Source organism: Mus caroli, unplaced genomic scaffold (genome assembly GCF_978045245.1).
Source record: "Mus caroli unplaced genomic scaffold, Mus_caroli_1 scaffold_8, whole genome shotgun sequence".
Classification (NCBI taxonomy): Eukaryota; Metazoa; Chordata; class Mammalia; order Rodentia; family Muridae; genus Mus; species Mus caroli.
In genome coordinates, this window is record NW_028227263.1 from 124588025 (window position 1) to 124601560 (window position 13536).

General features: G+C 53.0%; 1 protein-coding gene across 2 annotated transcripts; it reads left to right on the forward strand.

The window, feature by feature from the left end:
* The first annotated feature begins 6963 nt into the window (after window positions 1-6963).
* On the forward strand, window positions 6964-12111 carry Fosb (FosB proto-oncogene, AP-1 transcription factor subunit). 2 transcript variants are annotated; one of them, XM_021168563.3, is made up of 4 exons: window positions 6964-7577; window positions 9452-9772; window positions 10228-10335; window positions 11624-12111. In XM_021168563.3, the coding sequence occupies exons 1-4, from the start codon at window positions 7452-7454 to the stop codon at window positions 12083-12085; spliced, it is 1017 nt and encodes a 338-aa protein (XP_021024222.1). In that variant the 5' UTR covers window positions 6964-7451; the 3' UTR covers window positions 12086-12111. The 2 variants fall into 2 exon arrangements, with proteins under 2 accessions (XP_021024222.1, XP_021024223.1); XM_021168564.3 differs by lacking the exon at window positions 10228-10335.
* The last annotated feature ends 1425 nt before the right edge of the window (window positions 12112-13536 follow it).

A 13536-nucleotide genomic window follows, 5' to 3' on the forward strand; every position in this document is an offset into this window, starting at 1 on the left:
TGAGAGAGAAAAGGCAGAGGGTAGGCCCCAGTCAGGGAGAGGGAAGTGCCTGTGGGAGAAAGGGGAAGCTGTGGCTTGCGGCCAGTAGCCTGGTGACCTGTGGCTGGGATGTGGAATGGGGTCTTAGTGTTTGCGCACAGAATGGCGAAGTTGCAAGCGAGGCTCAGAGGACAATGGAGTCAGCAGACAATGGGCTCTTACACTTGCACACGCAGGCACAGGCGCACAAAAGCCAGCGTGGGAGCCCTAGCCTCCAGCCACCCCAGAGCTACAGCTCGCCACACACACACAAGTCTGTCCCCACAAGACTTGCTTCCTTTACCCTATTAAGTGACATCTGTAATTCTCATTGTGAAGATTGCAACTCTCGGTATTTTAATGATCTCATTTGATATGAATAACTTACACATTTGCAGTGCGTACCTCTTGCCAGGGACTGTTGTAGACTATTTAGCTGTGCTAGGGATTGAACCCAGGGCTTCTTGCATTCTGGGCAAGCATCCTGCCACTGAGCTTGCTCCCAGACCCACGTGCCCATGGTTTGTCCCCAGACCCCTGTTTTAGATGTAATTCTGAGACAAGGTCTCACTGTAATGTCCAGAGACCCTTGAGCTCACTCTATTACCCAGCCTTGAACTCACTGATCCTTCTGCAGGGATTGTAGGCATGACTAGCTAGACACAGCTAAGTATCTGTCAGAGCGTGTATGTGTACCTTGGGGCAGACATCTGTCCAGTTGTATATGTCTATACATTGTTAGGTTTCAAACAAATGGCTGAGGTGCCTATTTAACATATCAAGAGGACCTGGCCCCCAATTTCTCCCTGCAATAACTCAGCTCCTATATTCCCTCCTGGCTGGCATACCCCACCCGCTATGCTCAACTTCTCCAGCCCAGGAGCTGGGCTGTTCCTCCCTATGTAATCTAACTATTTTAGCTCTCCCCTCTCTTTGTACCTTAAGGCTGCCCCTGGCTCCCATGGCTCCCCTCCCTCTCTCCCCACACGGCTCAGGGTTAAGTCGACTCTGGACTATCCTAGAGGTTCCTGCCTCCAGCTATGCTCTCCCACATATCTATAATAAACTCTCCTCTGCATACCTAGGAACAGTCATGTTCCCTTCCTTTTTCTTTCTTAATTTCCTTTTCTTTTCATTCATACATACGTTTCTTTGGATTCTGTATTCTATTCTCCCTCCTTAAAAATACACACAGCTAGCCAGGCATGGTGATGCACACCTTTAATCCCAGCACTCGAGAGGCAGACACAGGTGGATCTCTGTGAGTTCGAGACCGGCCTAGTCTACAGATTGAGTTCCAGGCCTGTCTGGCCTATACAGTGAGATACACTACCCCCTTCAAGTCAGAAGACCCTGAGACACAAGCCCATCCATCCGCAGGCAGCATGGGTAGAGCGGGTTGTTCCAAATGCCTGGAGTCAGGTCTGACACTCAGACACAATGTCCCTGCCACCAGTTGATCCAGCAGCTACATTCGAAGGAACAGAGAGATCCAGATAACTGTGCTGCCCTGTCAGACCTTATGAATGAAGACCTGAACGGAGGCTGATGTCTGTAATTCCAGCACTCAGGAGGCACTCAGGAGGCAGGAGGATTGCAGGGAGTTAGCTGGAGGCCAGCCTATGCTATAGAGTAAGACTGCTTCAAACAAGAGAAATGAGAACTGAAAAGATTGCTTGCTCAGTGGGTAGAGGCGCTTGCCTGCAAGTCTAAGGAACTGAGTTCAATTCCTGACGTCTGCATGATGGAAGAAAAGAAGAAACTCCTTCAAGGTCACACACACACACACACACACACACATACACACACACTCAAAGAAGTAAAAAAGCCGGGCGTGGTGGCGCACGCCTTTAATCCCAGCACTCGGGAGGCAGAGGCAGGCGGATTTCTGAGTTCGAGGCCAGCCTGGTCTACAAAGTGAGTTCCAGGACAGCCAGGGCTACACAGAGAAACCCTGTCTCGAAAAACCAAAAAAAAAACCCAAAAAACAAAATCAAAGAAGTAAAAATACTTTTTAATTTAAAAGAACAAAGAAACTTGAAAACATGGTCGGTCTGCGATGTGGCTCTGCAGTAATGCCTGCCTTGGATATACGTAGTCCTGGATTTGACCCCACCATTATACAGACCAGGTGTGGTGATACGAACCTGTAATTCCAGCACTGGGGGCTGGAGCCAAGACGATGGGAGAAGTTCTAGGTGGCTCATCCTTGGCTAAAAAAAAAACATAGTCTGAGCTACCTCACACTGGTTGCTAGTGTGAGCTCTCTGAGACTCTGCCTCACAAATAATTAAGTAAAAATATAGTAAATTCATGACGACAGCACCTACAGATTGCCTGTCCTGTGCTGGGATACAGGGCAGCTTCACACCAACCCTGATGGGAACACCTGAGAGACGACATGCATGTTGCAGGGCACTGGCTCATCTGAGACCAAAGCAACTTTGGGAGCCAAGTAGACCAGAATCAGTGTGCTTCAGACAGTAGGAAGGGCATACAGAAACCTCGGGAACTGAGGCACAGCAGGGAGATGGGAGGCTGGGACAAGGATCACTGACAGGAACCATACATCATACCATCTTGTCCCTCTGAATCTCCATGGGCACCACCTCTGGGAGGACTCCAGGACTGCAAGCAAAGGTTAACTGAGTCAGCCAATTCAACCCTGGCCTAGGGGGTGGAAGCAGGGGGTCTATCAGAGCGAGGAGACAGGACAAGGACACTCATGTATTGCCATGGGGCTGGCCCTCTTGTCAAACCATGGGAATACCCACAGACATCCCGGCTCACAGGGGTCTGCAGGGGTAGGCCTGGGATGTGGCCTGAGGACTTGTGGGAACTGAGGAATGTAGTGGCAAAAGTTTGGCCAAGGGAAGACCAGAGGACTCTGTATGCATGAAGGCCAGGGTGATGACATTTCAGGAAAGAAAAGCACAGAATCGGGCATGGTAGGTAGTTGGAAAGTGGAAGCGCGGGGTGGAGGTGGGTGGGTAATAGATCGATTGTTCAGAGCTAGCCTGGGCTACAGCGTGAGGCCCTATCTCAGAAAGACTAACCCATGCCAGCAATCCAGTGAATTCTAGGCCAGCCTGGGCTACATAATAATTCCCTGACTCAAAATGAACTAACAGTACTGGGTGGGCTTGGGTGGTGCCGCTTTGAGTGGCTTCTGCTCCTGTAAGTCACCCCTCACCCATGCACACTCAGAGGACATGGTTTTGTGTGCTTTGCGTTCCTGTCTCACAGGGAGCCTCTTTCTCCCCCTGTGTATATAGACACTTGTCATGTAAGGCTGTGGACTGCTACTTGTGGACAGATGTCTGAGTGTCCCTGTGGTGGCATTTTGGGTGTCTGAGCTACTGTGTCAGGGTCTGAGGGCTTTGGGGCAGGCAGAGTGGGTGACTTTGTGTCTCCTTTAACCCACAGGAAAGGGGAGGAGAAGCTGAGGTGGGCAGAACACTAAGGGGTCACTCCCTGTCGGATGCCTGAGCAGAGTCATGGCCTGCCAGTGGCTGCTTTGTCATCTCTGAGTACCTGTCCCTCCCTCCTGACAGGAGCAGACAGAGGGGGCGTGGGGAACCAGGTGAGAGGTGGTTTGAGGTCAGGCCTTTGTCTGGCAATCTCTGGCATCACCTGTTAGCACCCCCACCAGTCTCTTTATCCCTATGTGGCTCCCCACCATCTTCCCCATTATTGGTGTAGAGAATCAAGCCTTTTCTTTATGGTGTTAGAAATCACACCTTTGTCTGTGGTGTTATGGTGCTGGCTTTGAGCATTGTTGTTATTGGTGTTGTTGTTGTTGTTGTTATTAAACAGGGTCTCTCTGCATATAGCCCTGGCTGTCCTGGAACTCACTATGTAAACCAGGCTGGCCTAGAATTAAAAGATCTGCCTGCCCTGCCTCCCAGTTGCTGGGATTAAAGGCATAGACCAATCACTTCTGGCGAGATTTAACATTTTTAAAGTGCTTCTTGGGGTAAAGAAATTGTTCAGTGGTTAAGAGCACTGGCTGCTCTTACAGGGAACCTGGATTGGGTTCCCAGTATCCACAGAGTGGTTCACAACCAACTCTAACTTCAGTTACAGGAAATCCAATGGCTTTTTAAAAAAAAAACCTCTGTGGGCATCAGGCACACACAGGGTGCACACACACACTCATACAAAAACCTAACGAAACAAAACCCCTCATACAGATAATATAAAATAAGTAATACTAAAAACAAAGCAAAACAAAACAAAATAAAAAAACAACTAAAGTGCCTCTTTGCTTTCTTCTTTAGATTTTGGGCTGGACCAGGAGTTATGGAACAGTTTCCTCCAAGACTAAAACATTGCATCTGGCAGAGAAGTGCTTTAAACAGGAAGGTAAAAGACCCACAATAGGAAGTCCCTGAAACTGACCACATTTACTAAGCCCCTCCCTGCCAAAGTAAGCAATAAATTATGGCTAAGAGTCTCCCCACTCCTAAGATGGAAAGATGCCAAGCTGCAAAGGAGACCCTGACAACAGACCAGCTACTTGGAAGACTCAGAACCTAGCCAAGCTGCCTGCAAGAGGTTTAGACCAACTAAGACTGGAGACAGCACCCTCCAATCTGTGGAGCAGTCTTCAGGCTGTGCAGGGTGCTCCAGGCTCCCAGCTTTGTAAGCTGTCACTCATGCTGGGGTGGGCTTGGGTGATGCAGCTGTCTTTGAGTGACTTCTCCTCCTGTAAGTCACCCCTCACCCATGCACACTCCTGAAGTAACCCTAATAGAAAATTCATCGGTTCAGCAAATTGGACTTTGGTCTCTTCCAAGCTGGCTCCCTATCTAGGGTGAATGGACATGTGTGTGTGGCATCTCCCCTGGAAAAGTTTTCTTTCCCTAGGCTTGGTCTGGGGTCTCCCAGGCTTTTTGCAGTTGCTGGTGGCATCCTTCTTAGTGGGTACTTAAGAATCAGGACCCTGGCCAGCGATGCAGCGGAGTTGGCAGAGGGCTCCCCTAGCATGCAGGAGGCCCCTGGATTACATCCCCAGTAATAAACCAGGCCTGGCGACAATATAGAGGTGAGAGCAAGATGTTCATTGTCATCCTTGGGTACATAGTAAATTCTAGTCTTTGTTTTAAAAACAAACAAACAAACAAACAAACAGGACATAAGATCAGATATGCCTGGCATGGTGGATGGTGCCTTTAACTCCAACACTCAAGAGGTAGAGGGCATCCTGGCCTACAGAATGAGTTCCAGGCCAAAGGTGGTACATAATGAGACCCCATCTCAAAAACAGACAGAGAAAGGAGGAGGGCAAGGGGGAGGAAGAGGAGGGAACATTCACAATAGGGGGAGAGGATGTTCACAATAGGAGGAGGGGATGTTCACAATACGTGTATATATATTCTTTCCTTCTGGATGTGGATAGAACCCAGGACTTCACACATGCTAGACATTCATTCCACTTTAAGCTACAATCCAGCCCTCACATCCCCTTTTATTTAAATCATTACTATTGATATTATTATCATTATTATTATTACATATGAGTACTGGTTGTTTTCTGCCTCTACATGCATGTGGAGATCAGAGAACAATTTTTAGGAGTCATTTCTCTTCTTCCACCGTGAGTCCCAGGGATGGGACTCAGGTTGTCAGGCATGTGTAGCAAGCTCCTTTACCTGTGAACCATCTTGCTGGGGCTGGTACCTGCTGATTGCTAAACACATGCCACCGATTATATTAATGCACTAGTATTTTATTTATTTATTTTTCTAGAAAGGGTTTCTCTGTGTAGCCCTGGCTGTACTGGAACTCACTCTGTAGAACAAGCTGGCTTCGAACTCACAGAGATCCCCCTGCTTCTGCTGGGATTAAAGATGTGTGCTGCTGCCGCAGCTGCCACCACCACCAGACACCACCAATTATTGTTCAATTATTATTGTACACACACTTTCTTTTCTGTCTCCTGAGCTAAGGCTTCCAACACCGTCAAGCCTGTGGGTTCCTACCTGCTCCAATTCTGCAGGTCCCCCAGATTCAGGGACCCGGAAAAGCCATCTATTCTTTGCTTTGCTTAGCTATGAGTACTGAAGTTTTAGATCAGGGAGGGAGCATATTTTCCAAGCTCACCGAGTCACACAGAATCCGTGACAAAGCTAGTGGGGAGGGGACTGCATCCTTACCCATCCCTACACCTGGGGATATCACAGACCCTCCAATTCCCCCTGAGCCTCAGTTTCCCCACCTAGACTGATTACACCCCTCTCGCCAGAATCTGCACTGGGGACCTTGCTCTTTTTCACCAGCGGGGGCGCTGCACTGGTTTGGGGAGGGTGGGGTCCCAGGGGTATAAGCAGACCTGGGATCTGGGGTTGCACCTTCTCCAAACAGGGTCAGCAGGGGCCTTCCGAGGGAGTTCAGGCGCCTGTCAATCTCAGTCTCCGGGACAGCGTGGAACTGCGCAGGCGCGGGCGGGTTCCGCACAGCGCAACAGCGGGCGCGCGCGGGAGCGAGGGATTCCCTCTGACGTAATTGCTAGGATACCAAACAAACACTGGGCCGCGCTGGCCGAACTCCTTATATGGCTAATTGCGTCACAGGAACTCCGGGGAGGGCGGGGCGGGATCCCCTCCCGCGAAGCCCCTCAGAACGCAGCCTTGGGGACCCCCGAGACCCCCAGGGTCACACTATGGGCAGGTGGCAGGTGCACGAGGCCCTGGGGGGCGCCACAAGGAGCTCAGCCGGCGGGAAGGGAGAGTTTGGGAGGTTTGTGCATGGAGTTGCGGGTGACGCAAGCGGGGGGGCGGGTCCCGGATGCATAAATTCAGCCCGGCAGCTCAGGGTTTCATTCATAAGACTGGAGCGGCTACGCCGGGGACACGCGGAGCCGGGGCTTGCTGGACTTGACTACTGGTGACTCTTTCTTTTTCTTCTTGGAGGCCGTGAAAAAAATATATATATATATTTATATGTTTTTTTAAACTGGAGAGAAAGTTTTGTGGGTTTCCTTTTTGCAAGACTCTTTCTAGATCGTTCTTCCGATTCGTCCGGAGGTTAGACTTTCTTTCTGTGGGCTTCTGGATCGCGCCCCTCTGCTCTCCCTCATTTCTTGGGACTCTTGGACAGGATTGGAACTGCATCTGAAGCGCACGCTGCACCGCGGCACTGCCCGGCGGGTTTCTGGGCGGGGAGCGATCCCCGCGTCGCCCCCAGTGAAACCGACAGAGCCTGGACTTTCAGGAGGTACAGCGGCGGTCTGAAGGGGATCTGGGATCTTGCAGAGGGAACTTGCATCGAAACTTGGGCAGTTCTCCGAACCGGAGACTAAGCTTCCCCGAGCAGCGCACTTTGGAGCCGTGTCCGGTCTACTCCGGACTCGCATCTCATTCCACTCGGCCATAGCCTTGGCTTCCCGGCGACCTCAGCGTGGTCACAGGGGCCCCCCTGTGCCCAGGGAAATGTTTCAAGCTTTCCCCGGAGACTACGACTCCGGCTCCCGGTGTAGCTCATCACCCTCCGCCGAGTCTCAGTACCTGTCTTCGGTGGACTCCTTCGGCAGTCCACCCACCGCCGCCGCCTCCCAGGTAAGTTCTAGATCGTAAAGATGATACTTTAGTGGTTGTGTGTGTGTGTGTGGGGGGGGGGTTCTTTCAGGCTAAAATGTAGATTGAGTATCCTCTCAAATAGAGACGCGCCAAAACCCGGGATCTGGGATTGCAATAGCTCGGTTTGCACTTTGGTTTTTTTGTTGTTTGCAAACTGCAAAGAATGGAGTGATGTTTGCAAAAGGTTATTTGAGCGGAGCGCGGGAAAGGAATGCAGCTGGGCAAACGTTGGCGATGCCCGGTGCAAAGTATATACCCGGTGGTTAGCAGAAGCTGAGAACTTTTAGCCGAAAGCCGGCTCCCTAAGCCGAAGCTAGGCAAGTAGGGGAAGAAAAAGAAAACAAAAAATCCCAGAGAAGCTTCCAGTAGCCTCCTCCTCTTCCCTCCTCCTTCAAAACGCGGACTGCAGGTCCGCAGTCACCCTCCACCCAGCAAGAGTTAGGGCCTCGAACCCCGGTCACGCTGCCTCCGCCTCCTGCGCGGAGACGTAACGGGGGACCCGTGCGTAAAGGCTGACGCGCTGGAATCCTCCGTCTGACGCGGGGCACGCACAGCGCGCAGCGCCCCCTCCGCCCGCCCCGCCCCTGACGTCCCGGGCACGTTCTATTTTGGAACGGCGAGGCCACGTTGCTAAGGGAGGGGGCAGCGTGGCTTTGTGATTGGCTGTCGCGGCACGAGCTTTAGCCAATCAGCGTTCCCTTCCTATTTGTAGAGCGTAGCTCCCTTCCTTGCTTTTTGTGGTTCGTCCCGTGCTGGGGGTCTCCAAGAGGGAGAGCTAGGGAATTCTTGTCGCGATCGGGGGACTCGTTGTCACCCCATGGGTCTGCGAGGACCTTGTGTGGACCTGGTCCTGTTGTCATAAGCTAGAGGCTTTTGGCTGAGTGTTAGCGCCCCTAAGAGGGAACTGAAGGCCTCATCCCTTCTCCAGGCACACATATACGTGCTCCCTGAGCTCTAGACACTCAGTCCTTCCGAGGTGTTCAAACACTAGATGAGCTAGCTTACGGAGAGGCAGCCAGGTGGTCTCTAAAAGGTCCGCCTTCCCTTAGTTCCCAGGGCTCTGATTGGCCAGGGATTCAGCCCTTCCCTCGCCACGCCCCCTAGAGTAGTTAAGCCTCTAGGATTCCACTTGCGGGAGGGGGGGGGGGCGTGATGGACGCTTCTTGGGTTCGGGGACGCAGATCCTATGTCACCCCATTCCCTGCAAGACAGTCTGAGAGATTCTCGCTGTCACTTTTCTCTGCCTATTAGTTCACTGAAACCTGTCAGTCTCACTGGAGAAGAGATAGACACTCGGAAGGGATGCTCGCAACTCTTAGGCCGGTCCCCCAACACCGTTGGAACTGGGATCTCCGCCCCTGCGGGAGCCCTCATGCAGTGGGGGGTGTGTTTGTGTGTGAGTGGAGGAGAGGAAGGCTTGGGCTAAGGCCTCTCCCTCTCCCTCCCTCTGTGGTGGGGGTGGGGTGTTTTGGCTGTATGTGTGTGTGAATGTCTGTGGCTACATCCCGGGAGGTTTGTCACCAGGTTCTGTCCAGCCTCCTCTCCCACCCACCCCCCCACACCTAAGAGTCACCAACCCGGGGTGTGATTCACCACCCGCTGGAACCGTGCAACCTTTCCCCGAGGAAGAAGGAGGAGGTAGAAGGCAGTTGAACAGAATCTCTCATTAACCACTGCGTCACGGTGTAGTGGAAGGGTGGGTGTTGTGGCTTTTTGCCTGTGACACACACATCCACACCCGCTCACCCTGTGCTCACTCACAGGGGTCGGTGTGTGTTATGTGTGTTGGGCGTGTGTGTGTCGGTGGCTTTGTTTGTGTGTCTACGCCTGTGTGTGTATGTCTCACCCCGTAGGAGTGCGCCGGTCTCGGGGAAATGCCCGGCTCCTTCGTGCCAACGGTCACCGCAATCACAACCAGCCAGGACCTTCAGTGGCTCGTGCAACCCACCCTCATCTCTTCCATGGCCCAGTCCCAGGGGCAGCCACTGGCCTCCCAGCCTCCAGCTGTTGACCCTTATGACATGCCAGGAACCAGCTACTCAACCCCAGGCCTGAGTGCCTACAGCACTGGCGGGGCAAGCGGAAGTGGTGGGCCTTCAACCAGCACAACCACCAGTGGACCTGTGTCTGCCCGCCCAGCCAGAGCCAGGCCTAGAAGACCCCGAGAAGAGACAGTAAGTATGAGGCCCCGGGAGTTGGGGTGGAGGAGCCTAGCTAGGGATGTGGGCTCAGTTTGTACAGTGCTTGCTGGCATGCATGAAGTAGATCCCTTGCACAGCATAAGCCAGGGGTGGTTATGCAGACCTGTAACCCCAGCTCTCAGGAGGTGGAGGCAGGAGGAACAGGAGTTCGAGGCCAGCCTGTGCTACTTATTGAGTCCAGCCTGGACTGCAAGAGATCATTATTTTCAAAAGTTGGCCTGGGAGGGGGGGTGGTGAGGGAAGTAAGAGAGGTGACAGTAATTTTGTCACTTAATAGTTGAAGGTTCCTCTGAGGCCTCAAGCATGAAGGAACTTTACCATTCCAGCCAGTGAGGAGTAGGGGTTGTTATTTGGAGTTCAGGAGGAAGGAGTTTTCTTAGAGCTGATAGAGGTACCCCCAGATCTCATGGTCCTTATCTCTGACTCAGCTTACCCCAGAAGAAGAAGAAAAGCGAAGGGTTCGCAGAGAGCGGAACAAGCTGGCTGCAGCTAAGTGCAGGAACCGTCGGAGGGAGCTGACAGACCGACTTCAGGCGGTAAGGAGGAGTCTGGGGGTGTCTTGAGGCTGTGCTGGGAGCACTCTGCCTTGTTCTTCCCCCGTTTCTCACTGTGCCTGTGTCCTAAACGAGGAAACCCCCTCTTAGGGAACAGGGGTCAGTGTAGGCTGATGGAGTGGCTCCATACGCATACTCAGACCCATGCCCACTTACTTTCGACTGTTCCCCACTTTCCCTGAATATGTCCCCACATGTCACCCTCCTGGCTTTCTCTCAGCCTAAGGAGACAAGCTGGAGGAGGCAATTCTCTCGCCTTTTTTCCTTCCCTAAATAATAATCCATTTTGCCTCCCTGCCTCCATTTTATTTTTCCTGAGCCAGGGATCTACCTGTGTAGTTCAGCCCTCCTCCCCCAACTTGGTAGCCTCAAGTTTCAGCCCTTGGCTGAGATGCCATCATCCCGGCTGGCTCTGGCTGGAAACTATTTTGTGCTAAGTCAATTCCTTACCTGCTACTGCAGCTATCTACAGTTCTGCCGAACTTGAGCTGGTGGCGCCCACCAAACCCACTTCTTTCTCTCTTCTACCTCAGTGTAAACCCCCCACCCACCCACCCACACCTCATGCCTGCCCCTTGAAACCAGGGCGTGTCTCTGATTTCCCGTCGGGAGGTTGAAGGAGATGGGTAACAGGACCTCATTAAAAACAACACATAAGCATTACCTACGGACTCAACAAACTGTAGTGTTTTTCTTTTTTCCTCTCTCTTAAAAAATTATTTCGTTTGTTTATTTATTATTTGCTTATGTTTGAGTGAGTGCTGGTGCGCCACAGCACACATATGAGGTCAGAGGGAAATTTTCAGAGTTTGTGCTCTCCTCCCGTGTTGTGGGTGCTTGCTGGAAATCTCCTTGACTCAGTGAGCTACAATGCTCCCTTCTGCCCTTTAAGGCAGAGGACTCCTTAGTACAGGGGGACCCTTTCCTCGGCCTCTCAAAGTTGAGATTACAAATGTTCACCATCACACCAGGCTTGGAGTTCTTGCCTATCAGAGACGTCCACGCCTGCCTAGCCTCTTCCCAACCATCTCTTAGTCTAGTGGGGAAACCGAGGCACCTAGTAGCATAGTCTTTTTAGGGGACGTTCCTTTTAGGATTTCCTTTTAGGGGACGTTCCCCTCAGTTGGGAGGGAGCTGTCCAGCCCGCTGGATCAGCAGCAAGAAATGTATGAGTGTGGGGTTGGGGCGGGTGAAGCTACTCTGTGTGGTCGCTGACCAGCAATTCTCCTTTCTCTGTCTCCTATGACCTGGCCCTGCTGGGCTCCATTAGGAAACTGATCAGCTTGAAGAGGAAAAGGCAGAGCTGGAGTCGGAGATCGCCGAGCTGCAAAAAGAGAAGGAACGCCTGGAGTTTGTCCTGGTGGCCCACAAACCGGGCTGCAAGATCCCCTACGAAGAGGGGCCGGGGCCAGGCCCGCTGGCCGAGGTGAGAGATTTGCCAGGGTCAACATCCGCTAAGGAAGACGGCTTCGGCTGGCTGCTGCCGCCCCCTCCACCACCGCCCCTGCCCTTCCAGAGCAGCCGAGACGCACCCCCCAACCTGACGGCTTCTCTCTTTACACACAGTGAAGTTCAAGTCCTCGGCGACCCCTTCCCCGTTGTTAGCCCTTCGTACACTTCCTCGTTTGTCCTCACCTGCCCGGAGGTCTCCGCGTTCGCCGGCGCCCAACGCACCAGCGGCAGCGAGCAGCCGTCCGACCCCCTGAACTCGCCCTCCCTTCTTGCTCTGTAAACTCTTTAGACAAACAAAACAAACAAACCCGCAAGGAACAAGGAGGAGGAAGATGAGGAGGAGAGGGGAGGAAGCAGTCCGGGGGTGTGTGTGTGGACCCTTTGACTCTCCTGTCTGACCACCTGCCGCCTCTGCCATCGGACATGACGGAAGGACCTCCTTTGTGTTTTGTGCTCCGTCTCTGGTTTTCTGTGCCCCGGCGAGACCGGAGAGCTGGTGACTTTGGGGACAGGGGGTGGGGCGGGGATGGACACCCCTCCTGCATATCTCTTTGTCCTGTTACTTCAACCCAACTTCTGGGGATAGATGGCTGGCTGGGTGGGTAGGGTGGGGTGCAACGCCCACCTTTGGCGTCTTGCGTGAGGCTGGAGGGGGAAGGGTGCTGGGTGTGGGGTGCAGGGTGGGTTGAGGTCGAGCTGGCATGCACCCCCAGAGAGACCCAACGAGGAAATGACAGCACCGTCCTGTCCTTCTTTTCTCCCACCCACCCATCCACCCTCAAGGGTGCAGGGTGACCAAGATAGCTCTGTTTTGCTCCCGCGGGCCTTAGCTGATTAACTTAACATTTCCAAGAGGTTACAACCTCCTCCGGGACGAATTGAGCCCCTGACTGAGGGAAGTCGATGCCCCCTTTGGGAGTCTGCTAACCCCTCTTCCCGCTGATTCCAAAATGTGAACCCCTATCTGACTGTTCAGTCTTTCCCTCCTGGGAAAACTGGCTCAGGTTGGATTTTTTTCCTCATCTGCTACAGAGCCCCCTCCCAACTCAGGCCCGCTTCCACCCCTGTGCAGTATTATGCTATGTCCCTCTCACCCTCACCCCCACCCCAGGCGCCCTTGGCCGTCCTCGTTGGGCCTTACTGGTTTTGGGCAGCAGGGGGCGCTGCGACGCCCATCTTGCTGGAGCGCTTTATACTGTGAATGAGTGGTCGGATTGCTGGGTGCGCCGGATGGGATTGACCCCCAGCCCTCCAAAGCTTTCCCTGGGCCTCCCCTACTTCCACTTGCTTCCTCCCTCCCCTTGACAGGGAGTTAGACTCAAAAGGATGACCACGACGCATCCCGGTGGCCTTCTTGCTCAGGCCCCAGACTTTTTCTCTTTAAGTCCTCCGCCTTCCCCAGCCTAGGACGCCAACTTCTCCCCACCCTGGGAGCCCCGCATCCTCTCACAGAGGTCGAGGCAATTTCCAGAGAAGTTTTCAGGGCTGAGGCTTTGGCTCCCCTATCCTCGATATTTGAACCCCCAAATATTTTTGGGCTGGCATACTTAAGAGGGGGCTGAGTTCCCACTATCCCACTCCATCCAATTCCTCCAGTCCCAAAGACTGTCCCTTCCCTCCAGCTTTCACCTCGTGAGAATCCCACGAGTCAGATTTCTATTTTTTAATATTGGGGAGATGGGCCCTACCGCCCGTCCCCCGTGCTGCATGGAACATTCCATACCCTGTCCT